Below are 27,905 nucleotides of genomic sequence, written 5' to 3' on the forward strand. Positions count from 1 at the left end.
GATCGGTTCAGTTGGGTATTACAAAGCTCTGGACGTCGATTAAATGGACGAAGGTAGGAAAGTTTTTGGGGTTAGGGTTGGGATGGAAAGGGAAGAAGTTTTTAGTCTTTATTCTCAGGGTATAAAGGGCGAAGGTTGGCGAAGCTTCACGAGTGCCTTTTACGAGATAGCAGTGGGTTTTCTTGAGGAAAATGGCAGTGTGGGTGCAGAAACTCTTCACGACACAGATTGTGGAGTCAAGTGGTGTTGGAAGGAAAAAATTGCAATTCGATGGATGCGGTAGTTAGGCCTATTCCATAAAGCAAGGTCTGAAGGTTGGGAAACAAGAGCTGTGCCACCATTGTGGAAACAAGTTGCATCGAAATGAACCCAAGGCAATCACTAATCAGTCGGCTTTGATTGACAGGAAAAAGATGGAAGTTAGTTAGGGTTTGTGATGGAGCAGAAATTATTGTAGAGGCGGCTAGGGCTGTGTTTGGGGAGGAAGCAGTGGAGATTTGGGTTGGGTTGCATGCTTCTCATTTCGGACCTGGCTTAGGTAATTCAAAAAGGGGGTATTTCTTTTTTAACTAAATTGGGTGAATTCTTTGAAAAGGCCCAGTGTTTTGGAGATGTTACAGGCCTCAATTTGGATCAAAAGGGAGGTTCTCCTCGTATGGGCTTCTCACAAAAGGGCCTTGGTGATAAGAAGACATATGATTCAGATAATAAGGTTTCTTGTAAAGCTATGTTGGCTTCGGATAATAGACAGGCCCAAAGTATTGCTCCTACTTCTCAGAAGATGTGTATTGGGAAGGAGAATTTTATACCCTTTGGTAATGGAATTACTATTCAACACCCAGTTAAAAGAAACATTATTCAGCCTACAAGTGTTAAGAATATGAACGAAATGATCAAGAGTTGAAGGAAGTTCAAGATGTTAGAAGATCAGATTCGGTTCAAGAATATGGTGATAAATCTGCATCTAACCCCATAGAATTTTCAGAAGGAAGTGTGAAAAAGAGTGAAAAAAAGCAGGTTTGCGGGAAAAATCGGTTGATTGTCATATTTATGCTGATTTTAAGGTAATAAGGTTTATGGTTGTTGAAAGGCAGATTGTTTGGGTGCTGAAACGAAAAAGATATTTGAAGATAAGAGAGAAAATACTAGTGGGTCTACAACAAAGGTATTAAGGAGAGATTTTAAGGGAGAGTTTACTATTGTGGAAGTTCCTCAAGTTGAGAAGAATGCCGGAGATTCTAATGAGACTAGAAAGTTCAAGGAGAAAAAGAAATGGGGGGATTTTTCATATTTAGAAAGTGATTATAATAGTGGTTTTGATTGTGGTGAGGGGTTGTTGTTGGATGAGATATGAGAGCAATATGGATATGTTTTTGACTCCTGCAATGAAATAGGGAATTTATCTTTTGTTCACCCACCCCCATTGGAAGGTTTGGAGTGAGTTTCTATTTTTGATAATGATGGATTGGCGAATACGGTACAGCGCGGGGATGGAATTTTGCCTACACTAGTGAAGGAGATCGCGAAGCAGTTAGAAGCTCAAACTCTTTTGGATAAAATGGATATAAGGCTGATTGATATTGGAGGACATGAAGTTCATTTGGATGATGGCAGAAATCAAAAGGTACAGGGTCAAAGGGAATTAGCAAGTTTTAAGAGTTCGGTAGATTATGATGGAAAGGGTTTAAAAAGGGTGTTTCTTGGTTTATTTTAGTTAGCTCTATTTTGTGATCTTGTGTTTTTTGTTTTCTTTTTTCTTTTAACTTGGTGGACTTCTTCTCCCCACATGTTGTACCTTCTCTTCTTTATATCTAATATACTTTCTTTTATTATAAAAAAACAAAAAAAAAAACATTGTTGACCCACTGCCTAACAGCTTAAGCTTTTAGATAGAGTGGTAATCTAACGGACCTCAAGAACTTTTTACTGCAAATAGTAGAGAAAAGCAAGAAGGAATAGACGTTGATTGTGATTGAAAATAGAGGCAACCTGCAAAAAAAAAGAAGGAAACTTTGCTTCTGTTACTTTCAGATCTGTGTGACCAGATTGAACAACACAACTCTATGAATGTTATTCTCATCTTTGAAAGAGAAGCCAAATCTGATCTTCACTAACCGAATCCTTTTAATCAGGACTACCTGAATCGCTTGCCTCCTGAATATCAACATCTTCCTTGAACCTCGACAGCCATTGTCATAGCTTCACCAATTACTTTGTCCCACTCTTCTACCTCATCATAGAATGAGTGTCTCTGGCCATATCTCTTCACCAACCCTTGCAGTCACCCTTGCCTGAGAGGGCTGCTGCAACATCCACTATCTAGTTGCACCATTGTCGTTGAAAAGCATCACTAGAGACCACCACTTCAACGTTGATCATCAAATGTTACAACCTGTTGCACCACATGCAATGCCTGTCTGCAGCAGGCTTTTTCCATTCCCGTCCATCCTGACCATTTTAAACCCTAGTGCCACTCTCTTTTAAGCGAAAAACCCAATTAACCCAACCATGCACTGACCCAGTTACCTCCTACCCAGGGCCAGGCTCAATCTTCTCCTCCTACTTTTAAGTCAGTTCTATTTCTTAAGCCCAAGCTGAACTGTGAGCCAGGCTTGGACTGCCTACAGTGCCATAACTATATATCAGTCCAACTCCCACTACTTTAAATCCTCTCACAGGTCAGGTTCAAAGAGAAGGGGGGAAAACAAATGTGACCAAGGACTTGATTATCAAAGAGGATAATAGGTCTCCATCACCAAGAATCAAGCAGATCTGTTATGAGAAATGGGCAGTACTACAATATCATTCCTTGGCTTAATAGATTCCTCTTGTTTCTTTGTTTTTTTCATATCTATATGTCCTAAAAGAAAATATATACTATGTATAGAAGTATGAATAATGTAAATACTTTTTGGACAAAAATGTCCCTATTTTTTAACAGTAATACCAAACACCCCTAAAAATGTAAATTTTATGCTAAATATGGAAGTACAAATAGTGTAAATCATTTTCTGGAGCAAAATATCCTTTTCTTTTAGAAGTAAGACAACAAAAAAAAAATAATTTCAACCAAAGTAGATAAAATTACATTTAGAATGTTTATTTTAGAGAATTTATAATTTTGGAACCTAAAATAAAAGAAACTTTTATTTGGTTAAAAAGTAAAATAAACTAGCAATATATATGCGTATATATATCTATATTTGTACTACAAATAAATGTACAAATATTTTGAATTATTTTGTGTTGAAAATATCCATATATTTTAAAAGAAAGGTAAAGCATTTGTAAAAGAAAGTAAAGTCATCCAACTTGGGTAACAATTACATTTAGAATGTCTATTTTAGAGAAGTTATAATGTTTGAACCTAAAATAAATTTTTTTTGGGTTAAAATAATAAAGTAATATAATTGTGTATATGCATATCTGAATCTATATATATACTACAAATAGAAGTGTGAATATGTTGAATCATTTTGGGGTAAAATCATCCTTATATTTTAAAATTAAGACAAAACATTTCTAAAAGAAAGTAAAGTCAACCAAAATTAGATAAAATTACATTTAGAATGTCTATTTTAAAGAAGTTATAATATTTATACCTAAAATAAAAGTTTCTATTTTAGATAAATTAAATGTTTGAACCTGAATAAAGAAACTCCATTTGGTTAAAAATGGGATAAACTAGCAGAGTATATAAATATCATATATAAAAGAATGAATAATGTGAATCATATTGTGGACAAAAAATGTTATTTTCTTTTAAAATTAAAACAAAACATTTCTTAAAAAAATAAATTCAATAAAAAATTGGCATTATGTTTAGAAATTTTATTTAAATTATATTTATATTTGAATATAAACAAATCCATTTGAGTAAAAACAAAATAAGTGTGATAATATTATAATTGCTAAATAAAAGTTATATACAACAACAACAAAGCTTTTTCCTTTGTTATATTAAGGGAAATTAAATCCTTCCTCACTACCTCATCCAAAGTTATTTAAGGCCTACTCCTATCCCCTTGCACCCAAGAAACAATAGCTAACTCACTCCTCCTCACAGATATTCTATTAAACCTGCGTTTCAAATACTCAAATCATCTAAGCTGCTCCTCCCTTATATTGTCTTCGACCAGTGTTATGCCTAAATCATTTTCTTTCTTTAGCTCTAGCAATTTTATAAATGTATTTTCTCCTTTTCTCCTTCATTTATATCTAGTTTAGTATATAAAGTATCATACGCTCTATGTTTAGCTTCACCATAGTTTTTTTTGCAATTTTTCTCGCCTCTTTATATTTTTCAAGATTTTCTATATTTCTACAATTTTGCCATATTTTATACCTTTTTTTTTGTCTTAATGGTTTTTTGGACTTCTTGATCCCACCACCAACTTTCTTTACTTTCTGAGTATCTACTTTTGAATTCACCTAAAATCTATTTTGCCTTAATAAAAAGTTATATGCAAAAATAAAATAGGTAAATTCCTTAACATCTTTTAATATTATGTTGAATGTGTCTAACATCATTCATATTGATAATAATATAACTTCTAAAAGATAAATTTTAGAAATAAAATTATAGGCCTAAAGTACTAATGAGTATTAAAATAAAAGTTTATTTAAAATTTTAAAGTCATTAATTGATCTTTAAGTGAACAAAAAATGACAATAAAATGACGAATTTGTCTTTTTTTTTTTTGCTTTCTCAATTAAAAAGTGAAAAGTCGAAGGATTTAATAGCATATGGGCTCTTTTCAAAGGGAAGAACTATTGATACTCCAAAAAATACCATTGGCAGTCCACATTTAATTTTATGATAATCTTTCCCTTGATTTATCCAATGAAATGATGAATTTTTCCTCCCTTTATCTTTCTCACACTCTCTCTCTCTTTACCTTTTCGTTTGCAAAATTAAAAATTAAAGGGTAATGTGGACTGCCAAAAGCACCATATTTTTAGAAAAGAAATATATTCATTAAATGCGTGGATAAATATATATATGAATTGCATGTTTTGTTTAAAATCAATCCTAATTTCGTCAATTTAATTTTTTATTATTCCATCATATGCATTCTTAAGGGTACACACTATTAGTTGACAATGTGATAATAATGTATTTTAATAATGGTATTGTTAGCATTTATGACAACTTTACAAAAAGGCATCTCAAATTTGATGTGGTACTCTTTTTTGAACCACATATTAGGCTTGGGTGATTATTGCGTGGGACCTAAAAAGTATCACATCGGATTCATGATACAATGTTTGTAAAGTTTTCTAGATGGCTAGTATTTTCCTTTTGGTCATTCATTTAGATATTAATTAATCAAATTTAATGAACAAATTGAATAAGAAATAGCAGTGTTTTGAAAGGCGTTTTCGAGGCACGCCTCGGTGCTTTTTGGGACAAAAATGCCTCAAGGCATATGTGTAAAGGCGTAAATCCAATAAAGCGTATGCATCAGCCCAAAAACCACGCTTTTTTACGCCTCATATGCAAGGCGTATGCCTTTCGGTCCTGAACCCAAAACAAACTGAAACCCTATCCTCCCTCTCTCTCTCTCGTGAAGCTTCTTCTGCTCTGCTCTGCTGCCGAAGCCTGACAAATCCTTCGCTCTCTCTTCGAAGCCTGGACGAAGCTCGACGAAGCCTTTGTTCTCTCTCGAAGCCTCGATGAAGCCTCTGCTCTCTCTCGAAGCCTCTGCTCTCTTTTTCGAAGACTCGACGAAGCTCGGTGAAGCCTTTGCTCTCTCTTTTGAAGCTTGGGCAAAGCTCGACGAAGCCTCTCTCGAAGCATCTACTATCTATCAAAGCCTCTGCTCTCTCTCTTAGCCTCTGCTCTCTCTCTCTCTCTCTCAGCATCTGCTCTCTCTCTTTCGAAGTTTGTGTCCGACGGGCCTGAGTTCTTCATTCGTCTCTCAGGTTTTTGTTTCATATTTTAATTGCTTAAATTAAATCTTGCTGCACCTGCTAAATTGTAATTTGACTTTCTCTTCTTTTTGAAAATTATGGCTTATTTTTAACGTGCATTATTTGAGTTTGTTAGCTAAAATTGGCCTATATAATACTTAAGAATTATATTTTTATTTTTTCTCCATTATTCTAACATTTTTCTCATTTTAATACTATATATATAATTTTTTTATTTATTAATTATTTTAAAAAATACAGTCCCAACAGGTTACGCCTCAACGCCTTGAGGCTTATGCCTCGCCTCGCGGAGGGTAAAACGCCTCGCCTTACGCTTTCGCCTTTTAAAACACTGAGAAATAGTAAAAGCAAATTATAAACATTTACAATTTATTTTTTATTTTTGAAATCATATATTTGATAATTATATGCAAACATATATTTTGAATTAAAAAATAAAATAAAATTAGAAGAACCAATCAATACTTTTTTGACCAATTAAATAAATAAAAAATCAATAATCTATTTACAATGCCCCACACAATTCAAAACATGCATTTATTGCACTCATCTCTTATACATTGTGGACTCATTTTTTTCTAAGGGCCCACACAATTTAACATTTGAGCTCTTTTCAAAGGGAAGAGTTGTTGACACTCCACATTTTTTTATTCATTTTTTATATGTATTAAATGACAATCTTACTCTTGGTTTTCCAATGTAATGATCCCCAACTTTTTTTCTTTTTTTTTTTTGCCTGAATCTTCTTCACTTTACAAATGGAAAAATCAAAGGGTAGTGGCATTTTTTGGAGTGACAATAGCGCATTCCTTTTAACAAAGAAACAGATTCATTAAATGCATGGTTAAATACACACACATATCAACTGCATGTTTTGTTTAAAAGATATCCTAAATAGGTCAATTTAATTTTGTGCGCTTCATTCAAAATTAAAGGGCGTCTCCAGGCCATAAGGCTCCCTACTTTGCGAGGGTAGGGGGGGTAATCACAGTGTATGCAGCCTTACCTTTACTTTTATGAAGAGAGGCTGTTTCAATTGACTCGATCCCATTCAAAATTACATGCATTATAAGGCACAATAGTAGTTGATAGTGTGATGACAACAAATTTTAATAATGGTTCTGGTAGCATTCCCGAGAAGTTTAATAACATTCCTCCCAAATTTGATGTGCACTTTTGGGTACCACATATTAACCTTGAGTGATTGTTGAGAATTACATTGGATTCTTGATACAAAGTAAAGTTTTTGGAAAGGTTAACTAAAACTTTTTCCTTTTAGTCATTTGTTTAGATATTGTTTCATCAAAGCATGATATACATTGATGGCCTACAACCTAACAACTTAGATTTTAGGTAAAGTGGTTTATCTAACATGGTATCAGAGCTTCTAGCAGGTCTTGGGTTCTATCAGGCTAAATGGGCAGGGGATTATTAAAGAATGATGTACATTGTTGGCCCACAACCTAATAGCTTCAGCTTTTAGGTAAAGTGGTAATCTAACATGATTAATCAAATTGAATGAGGAAATCAAATAAGAAATAATAGTAAAAATTATAGACATTTACAATTTATTTTTGTTATTGTTGTAAAGTTAGAGATGGAAGAGGGAAGAAGAGAAGGGGAGAAAGGAGGAGAAGAAGGGAAAAAGAGAGGAAAAAACTGAGCGTTAGTTTCTTCGAGTCTACATACAACTCTAGGTCTGCCCTATTATATATTATTGATAATAATAAATCCTTAAGGATAAAAATACCCCCATTAGCACAACATAATTATTAAAAATAATATATTCTCGTTATCTGAATGAATAAGAGAAAACAATGATTAACTACGGGACTTGGATTTAGATGGAAAAAATGTCCTAATATGCTTTCCCAATTGACACGCAGAAACTCGAAACATGAAGCAGATGAATCAAACAAGCATGCCATTAATTAAGAGAAACACCATGAGTAGAAATTGAGGATGGTGTATGACAAGAATTGTATCCACCATGGCCACCATCGAAATAGTAAAAGCCAACCTTCTCAAGCCCTCCACCAATCCTCTTCTTTGTCTGAAAATCATAAATAACCCAATGAGAAGGAAAGAAAGTCATAGAACAGTTATGATACTTAATTAATTGACTAACTTATAGTAGGTTCAAGGGAAATTTAGGTACATATAACACAGATGAAAGAGGAGTGGAAGGAATTGAGAGAATATTGCTAGAACTAGAAACTGGTGTAACTAAACCATCAGCAAGAGTATCCTTAGAATGTAAAGTTGTAGGGTTCAAGGACTCAAACAAATTACGACTAACTGTTATATGAGGAAGGCACTAGGATCTATAACCCAAGGTGAGGAGGATGAAGAGGCAAGGAGCCTGAGGCGCACACTTGAATGGGCCACAATAGCACTAGATGTGAAAGACTGAGTTTGGAGCTGTTGAACCATGCAAAAAAGATTGTTAAAATCCTCTTGGGACATGATGGATGATGTACTCAACTCCCTAGTGGAGTGGCTAGGTGCATTTGAAGTGTCAATAGTAGAATCTCCTTACGCAAGAGACTTACTGGCCCAAGCTGGTTTCTCAAGGAGATCCCAACAGAGATTAAGAGTATGATTTTCCTTGCCACAATATGTGCAAAGCGAGAATTGCCATGACGGACTCCTTGTCGTGTTACACAACTGCAGCCACAACCATAATCCAACCCTCATCCTTGTCCTTAAAACTTTCCCTACTATAGTTAGAGGTAGTATCCATGGCTGACTTATCACGAGAAGGAGCTTGAGTAGTCAGGCAGCACACATTAACACAAACATCTCTTTAAGGACTTTAAAAAAAACCAGAACTTATAACCCTTCGAACCCTCCAAAATCCAGAAAATCCAGAACTTTAATAGGCAGCTATGACTACAGAACTGATCTTACTATATCCTAGGAGGAATTACTTAACCACCCAGAACGAGGCTGACCACAGCAAAGTACTACAGGCATTTAATAAACAACATGGCAGCAGCTCCAGGCATTGTGGCTGGCAGCAACTGGAAACAAATGCAGAGAAGAACAGGGAAGAAGTATTTGAACACTGATCAAAACCAACCAGAAACTGGTACAAGATTGTAAGCAATCAATAATGAATACATGTCGTCAAAATGGCATCATCAACAAACCACAATAAGAGCGACACAGGAACAGCAGCAGCACCACCCAAGAAACAGTATAACTGAGTTCACATCAGCAAATCACGATGAAAACACACAGGTTCCTGCCAAGGATGCTGCACAACCTAACCCATAGGGAGGGTGTCCTTAAAAAACTCTCAAACCAACTAGAAAATCAGATTTGAGTTCTGATTAGGGGAGGATAAGGGAAAAAAAAAACAAAAAACAGAGTATCAAAACTAATTCTGATAAATCAGATTGAAGGAGATCAATGGTCTGATACCAGGTTGTGAAGTTAGAGATGGAGGAGAGAAGAGAAGAGGAGAAGAAGAGGAAAAGAGAGGAAGGAACTGAGTGGAAGTTTTCTGGAGTCTACATACACCTCCAGGTCTGACTATATATTATTAATAATAATAAATTCTTAAGGACAAAAATACCCCCATTAACACAACCTAATTGTTAAAATAAAATATTCTCTTCTAACAGTTATATTTTAAATTGTATATGTTATAATAATATGTAAGCATATATATTGCATAATGCTTAACAAATTAAATGGTCAAAAACCTTGTGCAAGCACGTGTATTTCAACTTTATTAAGAATTATAAAAATATTTTACACAAGATTATTCACATGCAATTGCGACACACGCGACATATTTAGTAGTGATTAGAAGTGCAGATGTATCCAGTGAAATTTTCATAATTTTGTATGTTTATTTTCTGCTATTCCAGATGCTTGCTTTGTTTCTTACATAAAGGAACTTTGTTTGCAGGTCTTGTGTTCGACAGAGAAGAAACCCAAAGGAAACTGCAGATCTTACGAGCGTTCAGGAGCTTGTCAATGATATTGACTGTAATTGTCATTCTGGTTAGTTTTTGACTTTTAAAGCATTTCTTATGATTATTAAATTTGGTAAATGCTTTTTGCTGATGCAAGTTTCCCCCAGGTCTGTTGGAGATAGTAAAGCACTGCTCATATATTGGGATGGCAGATGATGTTATGGCATTGCTTCAGCACGATAAGTTCCTATATCTAGCAAATGTAGTAAACTTGAGGTACTAATTGCTGTTCTAAATTTTTGTCATAATGTATGTACCTCGAAGTTTATTGCTTACAAATTTGCAGGAATTTTTTTTTCCATGATTGACTTTCATTAAGAGATTGGATTGTAAGACGCATTAGTTCTGCTGCTGTGAAAAGCTGATGTCTTACAGTTTGCATATAATCCTTATTTGAAAAACTGACATGCAGTAATTATAAATTCCAAAGAAGTTACTATTCCAGATTGTCTGATTTATTTAATTAGTTCAATTTAGTCCTGAAAGCAGTAGACACTGGTTATGGCATGGTTAGTTGTATGAGTTATTAAAAATCCTACTTCCCTCTCTCTCTCTCTCTCTCTCTCTCTCTCTAATGTATAATACTCCTTGCTTTTCACAGCAAAGAGCTCATGTATCAGCAAGTTCTGCATCGATTTGCCCATTTTAATGTGATGCAACTAAGTGAGCCAGCTCCCTTGCTGCAGTTAATCTTGCTTGCACTGAAGGATGAAGATTCAGATCCAGTACCCAATGAGAATGATGACCTGAAAGAGAAGATTGCAGAAGTAAAATTGCATTTATTTTTATTTTATATTGATTGCCTTATTTCCTCGTTTTGATCTAATACACAGGCGCACACGTATACACACTTGCGAAGATGTACATGCAATGCACATGACAATTTTCAAATCTTAGAAAAGTAAATAGCAAATGAGGTGAGTCGGGACAGTTTAGTATGTATTTTTAATAGGTAAACACCAAAATCTAGTAAAAGGATTTGTTATGGCATAGATAGAGTTTATTTAGTATTGCATTGTTTGAACAATTTTATCAGAGAGATTATAGATCAAATCAAATTTGATATTTAACTTTGATACGGTAAGACGAAATTTATATGCTTTTGCATAGAATTTAAATTTCTTTCAGGAATAATATTCACATGTTTTGACATGTCTTTGGAGAGTGGCACTTTATTCTTTGGAGAGATTTTTGTACTCATACTTTGCCTTTGACACAGTTGATGATATTTTTATGGTTAAAAAGAGAAATTTGTTAGTTATGACTAAGATGGTGTTGCAGAAATTGTTGTGCTAACATATTTGGACAAATGATTTTTGTATGTTCTGCATTCTTTGTCATTTGAGCAAAATTTCATGGGGGCGAAATTGAGGCATTTTAAATTTTTAATTGTCAGCTTCTGGTTCAGGAAGATATCCTCTCACCCAAGATTCAAATTTATTTCATTGAGAGAGATTGACTTGTAATAATTATCACACCACTGTGTTTTGGTGAACTGTAGACCTATGTTAGGTTATTTTTACTATTTTTAAATGCAATTTTTCAACTCAATGTTGTGCCCATAATACAATTCCGTAGGTGTGTGTGTCTTTATGTGTGTGTTCTCTGTACAAAAGTACAGATATTTGTATTGAGGAGTTATTGAAAATTTTGAAGATAGGTTGGTGAGGTAGATTGTATCAAGGAGAAAAAGATGGGGTGATGTGTCTATGATGAGAGTGGAATTGATAGTTATTCTGCTTGTAATGGAGGCTTACCTTTTTGATGGGGTTTGTGAACCATTTGGATAAGTTGGAAGAGAATATAGTATTTCAGAAATTAGGCTGTCTTAGTGAGGGTATTTTTTCCCTTAAGACTCTTTATTATTGCTTTATTATTATTATTATTATTATTATTATTATTATTATTATTATTAATATAAGACTCCAGAAAGCTGCCACCTCTTCGTTTCTTTTCTTTTTTCTCTTTTCTGTTCTTTTCTGCTCAATGTCTAGCTTTACAACATGGTATTTGAGCATTAATCACCTCTAAATCTGATTTATCCGAGCTTTTTGTTTAGAAATAGCTGTCCCCCCCCCCCCCCCTCTTCCCAACAACTCTCTTATCTTCCCCTAGTTAGTTCTCAAATCATTTTTTTGTTTTTTGGTTGGTTTGAGTCATTTAGGGACCCTATTTCATTGTGGTTTGGCTGTGGAGCATCCTTGGTAGGATGCTGTCTGTTTGTAATGGTTTGCTGGTGTGAAGCAGTTATGCTTTGCTCGGGTATACTACTAGTGCTGTTCTGGCTGGTGTTGGCATGATGAAGCTGTTTTACTTCTGCATGTTTGTGATTGCTTGCCCGCTATATTGTTTCAATTGCTGGTGCTTTAGATTGGTGTTCAATGACTTTGCACTCACCTCTAGTTGCTGCCAGCAATAATTCCTGCAGCTGCTCTGCTGCCATGTTCATTAAGTGCCTGTGGTGCTTGTTGTGATCTGCCTTATATTTTTTAGTTTTGGAATTCCTTGTAGGATTGTTACTTTGGTTTTCTGGTAAGAGCTTCCTCAAGTTCTGAAGTGCTGGCCTGTGCTTGTAATATTACCTGATTCTCCATAGTTTCTGTGTTATTCATTCCCCATAATTGGTGTTAGGAGTGTACAAAAATTACCAAAAAACCAAAAACTAGACCGAAACCGAACCTTTTTACATTTTGGTTTGGTTTTTCGGTTTCAGTTTTGAGTTTTATTAAAAATTAGTTTTTGGTTTCATTTTCAGTTTTACGCAGGCACTGAGCCAACAAAACTAGACTGATCAATAAATTAGTCTACGTATAATTTTATTTTTTTATGTTTATTTTTTATTTATTTAAATGTTGAATTGATTTTAATTATACTTTTAATGAATTCATATCTTTTCTGCTGTTTATGGGGGTGAAAAGTGTAGAGAGCCTCCCCAAAATTGCAGGATCAATTCACAAATATTGGAGAGAGAGAGAGAGAGAGAGAGAGAGTACTTTCAAATGTTTCACTTATCTCACACTTCCCCCTTCTATAAAGGACCACACCCACCCCCTTCCAATTCATCCAATGACTTAGCAGTAGGGGTGCACTCGGTTTTTTTCGGTTTGGTTTTACCCAAAACCGAACACTTAACTGAAACATATCGGTTCTTATAATTAAAAACCGTTACCAAACCTTGAACTGACGGTTCGGTTTTTTTTAAAAAATTCTCTAGTTCGGTTTTCGGTTGCTAACCAAATTGAACCTCAGCCCAATACAACTGGGCCCTTACTGGAAAGGGGCTTTTTGGAGGGCCCTGGGAGCCAAATATGGGCCAGGCGCAGTAAAGTAAGCCCTCGGCCCATCAGCTAGCAGCTGGGTTGGGAGTTGGAAAGAAAGGGTAGGGGGGAACCTATATTTATAGCTGGGGGAGAGACTTCAAATCTCTACCACATCCAATGTTGGACAAGAATAGGTGAGAAGGCTGAGAGCATTGAGAGTTTTTACACTCTTGCTGTCCCACATTGAAAATTTGTGAGGTAGGGAAGTCTCTCCAAGTTTATAAAAGCTAACTATTTCTCTCTCTCTTTTTCTTTAAGATTTCTATTTTGATAATTAAAATTTTTTAAAAAAAGTTAAGAATGTGAAGATATATTTATTTTATTCAAAATTGAATTTACTGGAAAATTATTAGTTGAAGAATTTATTAATATATGCATATATATATATATCTATTTATATATCAATTTTAGTTAAATATTATATTGTAGGGCAGTATTAATATATATTTTTGTAAGATATTTCGGTTTTTTGGTTCTGTTTCGGGTTGGAAACCGAACCTGAACCGAGAACCAAAATTTTCTGTTTGTAAGAGCTGAAACCAAAACCAAGAACCGAAAGACCAAACTGGAACTTATTTTGGTCCATTTTCAGGTTGGTTTTCGGTTTTTTGGTAAATTTTGTACACCCCTACTTAGCAGCCCCTTGAATGTGCAATGTTAATATGAAGAGGTGGACCCTTGATGTCAGCCTTTTCTTATAATTTTTTATATGTAAAATAAAAGTTTAAAAGCCAAATAAAAAACTGAACATAACTGGTTTAAATTGCTTTTTGGTTTCATCTAGGCCACAGTATTCAGTTTGGTTACGGTTTGTAAGTTCAGTTTCCGGTATTGATTAAAACTGAACGAAACTAAAACAATTACAGCCCTAATTTTTATGTGCTGATTGTAATGTATACTTGTATAGGGGGTGGTTTTGATGGTCTATACAGAGAGAGCTTCAGTTGATACCGTTAACGTACATATCACAGTTTTCAGTTGGGTTGAATTTTCTGACTACCTACTGCGGTCTCAGGCAATGCGTGTGTATGTTAATGCAAAAACAAACTCCAAATATTTGTTTCATTCTTCTCTATCTCCAGCTCCAAGGATTATGAAGATTGAATGAAAGAGAATGACATATTGGTCATGGTTGTGGAATAAGCATGGAGTCACGAATTGCTGCAAACATGGTGTTTCATAGAATAAACAAGGACGTATGGGATGATCTTCGTGAAAGCTTCTCTCAAGATTAATTCGAACTCCTGTTTTTGACCTATATAAGAAGTTTTTAAAGTATGAGCAAGAAGGTAGGTCCACTACTGAGCATGATTCGAAATCGCAGTCGCAGGTAACGTCGCGTAACGGTCGCAGGTGTCGTGGGACGCGGGTGTTAAATGATGGGAAGTGGGCGTAACGGTCGTGAATTTTTTTCATGCATACACAACCATGCCAAAATAAAAAAATATGCATGAAATCCATTAATACATGATTTTTAATGAATTTTGAAGGCTTTCATTCAACTTACAAATGTTTTTTAATAGGCATTATGATTTTTATATTAATTTTAGTGCGCTGTTTACAAAAAAAGGCATATATTTTTTTTATAGTTTGCATTACTTTAATGGGTGAAAGGATAAAAAATGGGAAAGCTATGGGACCAGATAACATCTCAATTGAAGTTTGGAAATGCTTAGGTGATTAGTGTAAGGATTATAGATGGAGAAATTAGAGAATTTCTAATCACTATAGGTGTACATCAAGGATCTGCTTTGAGTCCTTATCTTTTTGCTTTAGTGATGGACCAATTGACTAAGAGTATTCAAAAGGAGGTTCCATGGTATATGTTGTTTGCAGATGATATTGTATTAATTGACGAAATTAGGGATGGAGTAGAGGCTGAGTTAGAATTATGGAGAGAAACTTTGGAATCTAGAGGCTTTAGGGTTAGTAGAAATAAGATAGAATATATAAAATGTAATTTTAGTAATGATAGGAGTAATATTGGAGACAAAGTTCAACTGGATGATGAAGAAATAAATAGCACTTGTAGATTTTGATACCTTGGATCTATTATGCAAGCTGAAGGAGAAATTGAAGATGATGTAATGCATATAGTTAAAGCAGGTTGGGTAAAATGGAGAAGTACTTCAAGTGCGCTCTGTGTTCGTAGAATCCCCTTAAAATTGAAAGGGAAGTTTTATAGGACAGCTATAAGACCAGCTATGCTATATGGAACGAAATGTTGGGCGACGAAGAAACATAATATCCAAAAAGTAAAAGTTTCCGAGATGAGAATGCTTAGATGGATGAGTGGTATAACATTGAAAGATAAATTGAGAAATGAACATATTCGTGGTAAGTTAGGTGTTGCTCCTATAGAAGATAAGATAAGAGAGGGACGACTTAGATGGTATGGACACCTGCAAAGTAGGCCACATAGTGCACTTGTGAGGAAGAGTGACTTAGTTACTGTGGGGGGCAATAGAAGGGGTAGAGGTAGACCTAAAATAACTTGGGAGGAGATAGTGAGTAAGAGATTTAATATCCTTGAATCTATCAAAAGAAATGATCCATGATCGCATAAATTGGCGGAAAAGGATTCATATAGTCGACCCCATCTAGTGGGACTAAGGCTTGGTTTTGTTGTTGTTGTTGTATTACTTTAATGGGTAAAAAGATGTAGAAATGTAATTAAAATGAAGAATCAATTAATTAAAGACATAAAGTTACTAAAAATGAGCCAATAGATTCAATACTCAATGTGCACATTACACATACATGAATTTGAAAAATGATTGGTATCAAATATCAATAAATAGTTGAAAATACATGAATACAATATTACAAATTTATAACATAACACATGTCACCACCAAAAAGAATGGCATGGAGGGTCTTCATAATTTGCATCTCTATCTTGAGATTGAGATTGAGAATTTTCTCCCCCCCTTTGTGTGTTTGCGTTATTTCATTGTTGCTCCTGAAGATGTACTGGTGGTGAAAATCCAATTGATATAGGAGGTGCATAATCTCCTCTTTGATCATATCCTGAATAATGTCCATAAGTTGGGGCTGGGGCTGGCTCGGGGTAGTGTGTAGAAGAAGACTCACTATGAGATGATGGATATGTTGGATGAGATCCATATGATTGTGATGATGAATCATTTAAACCAAAGTTGGCAAAACTATGAATCACACCATATGAATCTTCAGCAGAATCACGATCTCAGTGTTGGTGACTTATTCTACTTTGTGCACTATAACTCTCACTAGGGTCACCACTAGTAGCACTCCTCCTAGGTTGTGAAGATTGGTACCCTGGAGGAATACCCAAGTTATAATTTTCGGGTATATCAAGTAGTCCATAACGACTTTGAGGATATGTTTCGTCTACAAATGATGTCCCTGTATCATACCCATAACCATATTCTGCATTGCCACCACCATCACCCCAAGCCCCAGTCCCAGCACCACTAGGTCCACTACCACCGTCATCATCACTTCGTGGGCTCAAACCAAGATTATCACCACTTTGTGTACGTTCAAGACTTGAACTTGAATCATGCACATTTATTGGTGGTTAATCATCTCCTTGTGCAATACCACCGACCTCTTCATCTAACCAATTTGAGTTGTCCTGATCGTCGAGGAATGGTGCCTCTCTTTTTTGTAACTCTGGACTCAAAGGATCATCTTCTTCGAAATTATAGTCAAATTAATAGGGTTAAAGCTATCTTCAATGTCCTATTGGCTTTTTCTCATTGTATGTCTTAACTTTAACCCCATGTTGTAATGCGTGAAAACAAGTTTTTGTAGTCTCATGTACTTTAGTCTATTTCTTGTTTTCATGTGGATGAGGCTAAAGTTGCTACAATTATGCGCACAATTCGAAGCTGACGTGGTCTGGTTAAGAATTCTTATTACTATTTTCTGTAGCTCAGGAACACACATGTCATAATGAATCCACCATTTGGCTGCATAAATAATTGAAGAAAAACACATGTTAATATAGTGTATGTTTGAAAAGTCAAATTTGAACATAAAAATGACAAAATAGATCCATTCATCCATTATTTAGCCACATTTACCAGGATTTGTTTGTTTCAGTGCCCTTTGAGCTAGTGGAGCTCCAAATGTCTCCTGCCTAACCTGATATAGCAATAACTAAAAGTGAAGATTGTGAAGTATAATTAATTAATTAGATATATATATATATTATAGAAAGTATGAGAAAATGCTAAAATAATTCATTATTCAATAGAACCAATACTTACTTGATTAATTGCCCAAATTTGAGTGTCTATATCGGGCACCAATTTGGTTATCACTTTTTTAACCCCATCCATAACTTCTCTAGCAACCTCATAAGAGGGTTCAAAAAATATCCTAAAATTAAATTTACAAATAAATTAATCAATAATAGTGTATTAGTGTTGTAACTATTAATGCAACTACACATGATTTAAAAGTTGAAATAATAAGAAATTGTATTTTATTTACACTTACCAGCTGCATGTAAGTCTTGATGCAATTGAAAACTCCATCAATGATCAATAATTTTCCAATAATCTTCGTAGAATCGGCAACCTTTTTGAATTGCCAACTTTGCCCAATCAATTGCCTCATATATGAAACCCTTAGTTGGTTTTTCATCACCATCGACCAATTTAAGAACTTTCACTATGAGTTCTTGTACTTTAATTATATCGGAGGCCTTTTGCCAAAACTCTTTCCCTTAGATAATCTTTGCATCATATGCTGGACCAGATTTTGCCATCCCAGACCTTGAGTTTTTCCAAGCATCAGATTTTAACATTTCCCTTAATGCTTGTTTATGCCTAACAATGGTTTCCAAGGTAATAAAGTTGGTGGAAAATCGAGCTATGGCAGGACGAAGCAATTCTCTATTATTTGTGATTTTTTTCATGAAATTCACTATCTGTGGTTGTAAATAAAAGAAGTTATTATTTTAGCATTTTCTAAGACCTTCTTCATATTACTTTTCTTACCAATGTCTTCAAGAATAAGGTCTTTGCAATGAGCTGCACATGCTGTCCAGTAGAGATTGGGTTTCTTTTGCATTAATAATTTCCCTCCCGCCATCATTGCAACTTCATTATCAGTTACTACTTGAACAACATTTTCCTCTCCAATTTATTCAACCATCTTGTATATTATTCTGAAATGAAACTATAGATTTAACAATTATTACTACTTAATTAAAAATATGCAAGTCATTAAGTGGCTAAGTCAATTAAAATTAAAAAATTACCAAAAATAATATTCAGCTGTTCGGCTCGGTGCATCAGAGGCATCAATTGACTTGTGGAAAACAGTGCCCCTATTGGAGTAAACTAAAAAGTTTATTATGTGTTTTCTTGTAGGCCTTGACTAGTCATCACACATAATGGTTACACCTCTCTCTTTCTAAATGCCAGCAAAAGAAGATATATAAGTTTTCATTTCTTGATACTCTTGCTCTAAATATATTTCAGAGACCTCATAGGGTGATGGGCCCTTCACCCCCTTTCCAATTTCTGCAGCAACATCAAGCGTCAGCTGCATAAAAAGAGAGTTAGCTACGTTAGTTGGAATTCGATTGTAAATTAGGAATTTGCTCATTGCTTTTCCTAATTTAATCCTTAAACCCTTCAGAATTTTGGTATTTATTTTTGGTTGCTTGACACTCCTTCTTTCTAGAGTAGGATCCATCGCTTTTATTCTAGCTTCAGGGGCATTAGGGTTAATCCATTGTTGCCCACTGCCTCCAGCTTCTCAAACACTTTGTGACCAAGCTCTACCAAAACCACCGACACTACCACTACTAGAGCCACGCCCTGTTCATAATAATTACCACTTCCACCGGTTCTTTCCCTAAATCATTGCCTCTCTTCTCATTCTTATTGTGCTCGTATGCTTTCTTGTCGAGCAAATCTCATTGTTTCCTCATTTGAATCTTCTTCGTCGCTCAAATTTTCAAAATCTCCTCTGATTTAAGCTCTACTTCATCTTGCCTTTTTTGTTTGTCTTTCTTCTCTGCATATTGTTATAGATGTTTCATCATTTCTTCTCTCATCTGCGTGGTTACATTTGGACATGAAGACACTTGACCTTTTTTATGTGCCAAGTGTTGTTTCAATCGTGTAATTTCTCCTTTAATTGTCTTTCCGCATAATTTACATAAGACAACATGTCAACTACCTTCCATTGAAGTAGCAAAATGCCAACCAATGTCTTCACTAGGAAGCTCTTCAGTTCCATTTTTATCACGTGACATATTGGTGCTTGATTAGATGACTTCTACACAAGTAAAAAAAAAAGTAATCATCCTTATACAATAAATTAAGAATAAAATGGTACATAATTAATTAATTAGTTAATTACCTAACAATATTACATAAATGATGGATTAAATTTAAACTTTAATTTACTAACTATTAAAAATTTTAGTTGATTTATACATATATAATACAATAATTTATATTAAAATTTACAACTTAACGAAATAACTAGGGAATTTTAAATCTTACAATTTAATTATTTAAATGGTAGTGTACTTGAACTTGAGTCCTTTAAGAGTTGAGACTTGACTAATTGTGTACAAATTAAAATTTATTATAAATTGTAGATTTAATATCAAATTATTAATTGTCAAGGTATTAAAAAAAAAAAAATGTCGAATATTAGTTAATATTTTTTTACTAAGTCCGTATGTTTCTAAGTTCTAAGTTTTAACTCTCTAAGAATCTAAGTAACTCTATAAATTTTATATTTTAATAATTTTATACTAATTTTTTATTTTAACTAATAAATTCTACTTATAGATTATTTACAAATTTATATACTAATTAAATAATGAATATAAAGTACAAACTAAAATTTTAATTTATAATAAATTAGTAATTTACAATTGCATTAACCAATAACCAATGAAGTAGAACTGTAGAAGTCTAGAAGAAGTGAAGAGTGAAGAAACAAACATGCCCACTACCCAGTTACCCACTCTCGAGTGCCGACTCCTAAGTCCTGACGGAAGCTGCGAGAGAGCTGCTGCAGCTGCAACCTGCAAGCTTCCAAATTTTGGAAGAATCGAAGGCTTCAAATGGAGGAATCGAAGGCTTAGAAGAATCGAAGCTAATTTTTGGGTTCTTACGCTGGACGAAGGAGACGAATGACGAAAAGGGAAAACTCAAACACCGTAAGGCAAAAATCGAAGCTGATTTTGGGGATTTCAAAGTTTTTAGATTAGTAGATTGAAGCTGTACGAAGGGGACGAAGAGTGATTTGAGTGAATTACGGAACTCAGCTTGTGGAGCACAACAGATCTATGGCTTCAAAGCTGCTTTTCGGTTCTTCAGAGGCTTCAAATGACGAGACCTAAGCTAGACGAAGGAGAAACACACAAAATGGAGCAGATTCGAGGGGATAGGGAAGGTACGCACGCAGTAACGTTAGTATAACGGCCATTACGGTTCCGTAATGGCTGTTACCCACGTGAATTTTCTTCTCATTGCTAATGCTGTAAGGGTATTGTCCACCCGTTTTTCCATTGCGTAACAGCCGTTATTTAATACCATGTAGAGCATTGAAGGACATCTTATTGAGCATAAAACATGCTATAAGAATAGCATTAATCCAAACGGTTTTAGGAACATGCATACAAAAGGAGGAGAGACCATGCTATGTTAAGTAAATGTCTATTTTTTCTTTCAACTTCTCCATTTTTCTAAGGGGTATGTGTACAGGATGTTTGATGAATAATCCCTTTGCCCAAGCAAATTGAGTCTTTCTTTCTTGATAGAATTAAGTAAATACATTCAAAAATCCATATCTATCTTTTAACAAAAAGATCCAAATCATATTTGAAAAACCTTCCAAAAAGAACACAAAATATTGATGAACAGTCAAATTCATAACCCACACGAATCCCAAATATTTGAATGAAAAAGATGTCCTAACATTATTTCCAAACATGCTCTCCCAACAAACTTGAACATTAGAAAAGTTTGTAGTTTTTGAAAGGATGGATGACCTAAACAAGTGTCACTAATCAAGAGAAACACCATGAATAGATTTTGAGAAAATGGTATGACAAGAACTACAACCACCACCATCATCAAAATAGTACAAGCTGTCCTTTCCAAGCCCTCCATTGGTCCTCTTCTTCGTCTATCTTGAATTAACACAACAAGAAGGAAAGGTCACATGACAGTAATTGATATTGGTTCAAGACTTCAAGGAAATTTAGGCACATATATGGAAACAAGAGAATATTGCCAAAACCAGAATTGTTGTAATAGAACGATCAGCAAGAGTAACCTTAGCGTGTAAAGTAGTGGGTTTCAAGGATTGAAATTATTTAGGGCTACCTAACATATAAAAGGAGGCACCAAGATCAATAGCTTAAGGTGAAGAGGCAAGAAGCCCAACTTTTTTTTACCTAAATGGGCCATAGTAGCATTAGATGTAGAGAATGAGTTTGTAGTCGTTAAACCATGCGGACAAGATTGTTATACTCCTCTCAGGACACTGTAGATGATGCACTCAACTGACTAGTGGAATGGCTAGGTGCACTTGGAACTTTCAATAATGGAATCACCCTTAGCAAGAGATTTATTGGCCCAAGTTGGTTTCCCATGGAGATCCCAACAGTGATAAAAAATATGGTTTTTCTTGCCACAATGTGTGCAAATGCAAGCATTGCCCTGACAAGTTCCTCGTCCTGATGCACCACCTCTACCTTCCAAACCCTGCCCTCGTCCTCCAATTCTTCCCTTACCATAGTTGGAGGCAGTGCAAAACAAGGAAAAACTATCACAAGAAGAATCTTGAGGAGAAGATTGAGAGCCATCTTTGGTGATTTGTTGGATTCTAGCATATGCTTCATTCATGGATGGTATGAATTCACTGGCAAGAATCGGATTGCAGATGGTTTGAAGCTTAGAACTCAACCTAGACAAAAACTTGGCAGCCAAAATTCTGCCCGTTGCCTCCTATCCTAATCACCTTAATGTCACCGATTGATAGATACTGAGTTCCTCCCACATACCCTTCAAACAACTATTATACTCAGTATTGTTCTAGGTGGACTAATTTGCGTTTCCATCTTGTATTGAAAAACGTACATAGTTCTCTGTTTTGCCTTGTGTTATTGGTTGCACTTGTTTTGTTCATGTTCCACATGCTGAACAGAACAAGTTCTATCTTTTTGCTGTTAAATGTGTCTTTGTTGGGTACTTGAGAACTCGCAAAGGTTATAGATGTTATGATCCCCACACTCGTAGGAGATTTATTAGTGCATGTCACCTTTTTTTCGGGGAGACCTTATTTTCCGAGTGTAGGGTCCTCCTTGGATGAATCTATTTTGAATCCATCAACAATTTTTGATTCCTCATCATGTGTTGATCCTCTAGTTCCTTCTATTATCCCTTTCCAAAATCTTTTGCTCATCTTCCAAATCCATCAAATACAAAGTCAAAGAAACAATTGAGGGTTTATGAATGACTAAAAGCGAGCATAGACATCACCACCACCATGTAGCTACCTCTTTTGCCCATCACTATTTCAACTTCTGGTTCTGGACACTATGACTTGAATTTGCCCCGCACTCACTGGAAATGTACACGAACATGTACTCACTGGTCCTTAGCTGCTCAACCTATTGCTCATTATATTTCAATTCTTCACCTTCCTAGTCCAATGTATTCCTTTTCCTTGTCTATTTTCTTTGTTATTGTCCCTTCCTCCTATGTTAAAGTGCTTGCTAACCCTTCGTAGAAGTATGCAGTAGATGTAAAAATGGATGCCCTGATCACTCAAGGGACATGGTACTTGGTTGATCTTCCTCCCAATAAGGAGTTGGTTAGGTGTTGTTGAGTCTACACTATTAAATATCTCCGTGATAGCTCTATTGAATGACTTAAGGCTCGGTTGGCTGCTAAGGCATACACCCAAAGATATGGTATTGATTATTTTGAGACCTTTTTCCTGTTTGCTGGACTAAATTATGTTCTTATGTTGATCTTGTTGACAATTAATTTTTGTTGGCTCTTATACTAGTTGGATGTGAAGATTGTGATTGCCCTTTTGTATGGAGATTTGCAGGAAGACATACATGTAGAGCATCCTCCTGGGTATGTTGCTTAAGAGGAGTATGGTAAAGTATGTAGGTTGCATAAAGCCATTTATGGTCTTAAGCTGTCTCATCAAGCCTAGTTTGACAGATTTGGTGTGATGATCTGTGCATTTGGCTTCATCTAATGCTATTCTAATCATTTGGTCTGTGTGAGCAAAAAGAGATGTGTGGTACTTTTAGTAGTTTATGTTGATGATATCGTCGTCACTGCTAGTGACTAGAGCATGACTGCACACATGAAGCAGTGGCTTCAAGCTAACTTTCAAATCAAAGAGTTGGGTACTCTTCGTTACTTTCTTGGTATTGAGATTTGATGCAGGAAATGGTTGAGTATCTCAGAAATTTAGGTGGTCTAGCCCATTCAATATCAGCAAAGCATTCTATGTTCTTCTGGCTATGATTTCAGAAAATAATCTCTTTCTAGGGGTAAATTTCAAATATTTCGAGATGTGAAAGACTGCATCTAAATGAGTGGAGCAGGGATGTTTATGAATTTGCCAACCACACTTACATCATAAGCTATATCAGGACATATAAGAGGGATAATTAGCCTTCCCACTGTCCTTTGATGTAATCTATTATCCACAGCTTCACTACCACTTCGAAGGAGGCAATTTGCTTCAATAGGTAACCCTGCATGTCTATAAACAAGAACGTACTTTCTTTGAGAGATGAAGATGCTCCTCAGTCTGAGCAACTTATGTCGGAAAAGTATCTCATTTTTCCGAAGTCTTTTGATTTTAAATTCTCTATTTATTTCAGTCTTGACATCACCTCAGAATTATTTCCTGTTGCTAGTCTATCATCAGCATACATTATGAGTTGCAATCTTCCTATTAGAAAATTAACAATGTAATCTGCATTACTTTGATAGTTTGATTTGATTGATAGCCAAAGCGTATCATAGCCTTGCTTGAAATTGAATACATACAACCACACCCTTAGTGATTGCTTTAAGCTGTACAGAGCTATCATTAGTGTCAAAATTTTCCCACTATATCCTAGCAAGAAAATCCTCGAGGAACTTCCATGTACACCTCTTCTTCCAAGTCTCCATGCAGAAGGCATTCTTCAGTAGTAAACTATGCCAAATCCCAACCAAGATTTGCTGCAAAAGATAGGAGTTGGATGCAATTCATCTTTTTCTGTATTAGTTAACGTGTTGTTGCAATCAGCACCATAGGTTTGAGTGGACCTGTTTTCTACCAATCTGGTGTTCAATCTTTCAATGTTACATCATCTTACTGCCTTTTTCCCAGATGGAAGAGTAAGAACCTCCTGAGGATTATTCTTTGCCAAAGCTTTTATCACCTGTACCATGGCTTTTTCCCACTTAGGATCATGAATAGCATCTTTTCATTGATGAATAGACTGAAGACAAGGGCAACACAGAAGCTGTATGACATCGAAAATGTTTTCAGATAACACTCTCATGGAAATCTGCAGTATAGTAAAAATGTTCATGAAAGATTGGTTAGACAAGAAAATATGTAGTATCACCTGTGAACCGTAACTGTGCACTACCCTGCCACTCCTGACCTTAATTCCCTTGGTAATACCTTTCTCAACAGTCCTATCTATCAACCTACTCAAAACATCAATAGCTAGCACAAGAAAAGGAGACAAGGATCCCCTGTCAGACTTCAATTGAAGCCTCAAACTACAACTTAGGTTTCCTGCCTATAATGACCATGAAGGAAGCACTATACAAACAAATCCTTATCCAAGATAGCATCCAAAATTTTCCTACTCCCCACAAAAGCACTCTGAGCATGAGATATTGCATCAATGTGTCCCTTAAAGCAACACTCATGACTCAACCTATGAGCAAGGATCTTTGTAATAATCTTATGCATACTGAACCTATCGCCAAGGACCTTCAGAGTCTCTCTCGCTCTCTCTTGTTCTCTCTCTCTACTGCTCACACATCTTAGGAGTTATAGACACATTAGTCTCTTGTCCGAAAAGACTAACAAACTGAATTTCCAAACCTTCAAACATACCTCGAGGCTCTCCATTTTCTCTCTCACCCCCAACATAATTTAAGGGAAATGAGCCTTTCTCGTCAGTTACATTCCTTTGGCACAAATGTATTCAATAAGTTAGACAAGTTCTATGGAATGGGTTGAATACATTTATGGATTTTAGAATTCTCGAGTGTTGGAAAAACAGTAATTCAATTGGGAGAAGGATCAGGATGCAGGTTATTAAGCTGACTTCTACAGAATGGAACTACAGTTAATGACCCCTCATTGAAGCCATCTATTGGGTTCACTTGTCCTTCAACTTGCCTTCTCAAAAAATTTCCCAGCACATCCTGCTGTCTGGATAAAAAACCGTTCAACCAAATCTATGGGCAAGTTTGTAATAACTTCCTTTGTAGGCTGAGGATATTTGAAAGAATGTTAACCACCTTCTCCAATAACACTTTTCCGCCGTCAGCTGATCAATTAACAAGCCTTTTTCAGATTCACATACTACCAAGATCATCGTCCATGTCTTCGAACTGGTAATTTCTCTCTTCTTTCTTCTTATCACCACACTTTTATCTCCCTTAAAGCCTGGAGAAAATACCACCTACCTGATGCTTCTCTGTCATCGGACGTAGGAATCGATTTGTTGCCTCCTGCCTACCTGAATTTTTTGAGACATAGATATTATTAGCCTTGTTCTTGGGCAGCCTCAATAGATAAAAACTACCTATTTCCCTGAAGGATTTTCCCCAAGAGTTCTTCCCGTCGCCACAAGGTCAGTTGTAAAGAGTTCCAGTTCATGAAGGAGCTTCTTTAATGGAAAAAGTCATTTGTCTCCCAGTGATGGGGAGCATCCACAGGTCATCAATTACTCATTCTTAACTACTAAGTTGTTTTTGTGATATTACTTTTTTTTTTTCTAAATGTTTTCTAGTGCTATTTTTATCAAGTTATAAGAAGATTTAATGGATCTAAACATTAGGAAAGTAATAATTTAGTTTTATTAAGTCTCATTTTTTTTTTACTTGATCTCAATCATATTAGGCCTGTACATATATGACTGAAAAAGATTTTATTCAGAGTTAAATATTATGTATTGAATTTGAGTATTAAGCTTGTTGTTTGTGTGAGGATACGAGGTTGTGTCAATTGGTATCAGAGTCTATTACTGCGCCATCACTATTGTTCCAATGCCATCAAGCCACCAGCTACGAACAGCACCATCGCTGAGGGTACACCACTACCAGCAGATGATCCTATCAGCCTGTAGCTGAGACTCTGGAATGATCATAACCTCAGTCCTGTGCCTTCATCAACAACCTTGAGATCTCACTGCTGCAGAAAGCAAAGGATTACAGTTGCTACCTGTGAGTGAAAACAGAGGTGGCAGCTGATAAAAGGAAAAAAAAGAAAAGGAAAAAAGAAGCCTTCAGATCTTTGTGACCAGAGCAGAACAACACAAGCTCCATCCCTGTTATTCTCGTCTTCGAAGGAGAAGGCAACTAAAATCGTCACCACCTGAATTATTCAATCTTAAACGGTTTTGTGGAGGCAAAATAAAGTTCTGTTTTCTCCTCTTTTTCAGCACAAACCAGTTGGGTTTGACAAGATGTGATCGCTTGAGAATCGTGTGAGTTGATCAATTCAGATTGATTTGTTAGATTCGGGGGGGTGGGGGTGGGGGGCAACATTTCCGCTGTTTTTTGATTCTCTAGTAAGATTTGACTATATTTGGTGTGGTATTGGTATATAAGCATTTATATTTTAGCAAAAGAAATTTCATTAATAGGGAAAGAATTTACAAGGAGGGAGATTAAGACATCTCCCAAAAAAAATATGAAACAAAACCAGAAAAAAACTGAAACAACAAACTCAGGAATCAAGCCAACCAGTTCTTCCAATCCGTGTTTAAATCCTGAAAGCTAGCTTCCCTGAATATTTCATACCTGACACACCATAAAGAAGTCGAAAACTGAATTCAAGATGAATTCAATTTCTTAGAAAAATCTGTGCTTAACGTTCCAACCATAATCCCCACAAAATTGCGAACTTGCTACACTTCCATGGAGCTGCCCTATCCTTCCTTCTTCCAAAGCCAGTAAAAGAAGTGATTAACAAGTCTTCCACTGAAGAGGGGTATACCCAACTCTCTTCCATAAAACTGAACAATTTATTCCAAATCCTTCGTGCAACACCAAAATTCAAAAAGAGAGGAGAGGCTGTTTCGGAATTCCTCTAGAGGAGCACGCAAACATTTGGAGAGAGAGCCTTCAAAGGTCTCCTAAACTACAACAATTTATTGGTATTAATTTTGTTAAGCATAACAAATGAACTAAACACTTTAATTTTTACGGAAGCTTTAACCTTCCAAATAATGTAATAAAGAGGAAAGGGAGAGTTTGAATAGGTCAAAAATTCAAAGAATGATTTACAAGAAAACATCCCCAAATGATCCGAGCACCAAGAACAAACATCCCTACCCAAGCATAATTTTCAATTGTTCAACATGGACATTAAGGAAGACAACTCCACCATGTCCCTATCATTTAGAGGTCTCCTGAAATGAAGATTCGAA

At 35.5% G+C, this 27,905-nt stretch overlaps 1 protein-coding gene across 3 annotated transcripts in view; it reads left to right on the plus strand.

Annotated features, from left to right (window-relative positions):
• LOC131162248 (DNA mismatch repair protein MLH1) overlaps positions 1-27,905 on the plus strand; it is an 88,162-nt gene that overhangs the window by 39,435 nt on the left and 20,822 nt on the right. For all 3 annotated transcript variants that reach the window (XM_058118543.1, XM_058118545.1, XM_058118546.1), the window contains 3 exons: positions 9,854-9,948; positions 10,028-10,136; positions 10,522-10,687. In XM_058118543.1, the coding sequence (XP_057974526.1) occupies positions 9,854-9,948; positions 10,028-10,136; positions 10,522-10,687 (370 nt within the window). The remainder of the gene's footprint in view (positions 1-9,853; positions 9,949-10,027; positions 10,137-10,521; positions 10,688-27,905) is intronic.

This window comes from Malania oleifera, chromosome 8, assembly GCF_029873635.1.
Source record: "Malania oleifera isolate guangnan ecotype guangnan chromosome 8, ASM2987363v1, whole genome shotgun sequence".
Lineage (NCBI taxonomy): Eukaryota > Viridiplantae > Streptophyta > Magnoliopsida > Santalales > Ximeniaceae > Malania > Malania oleifera.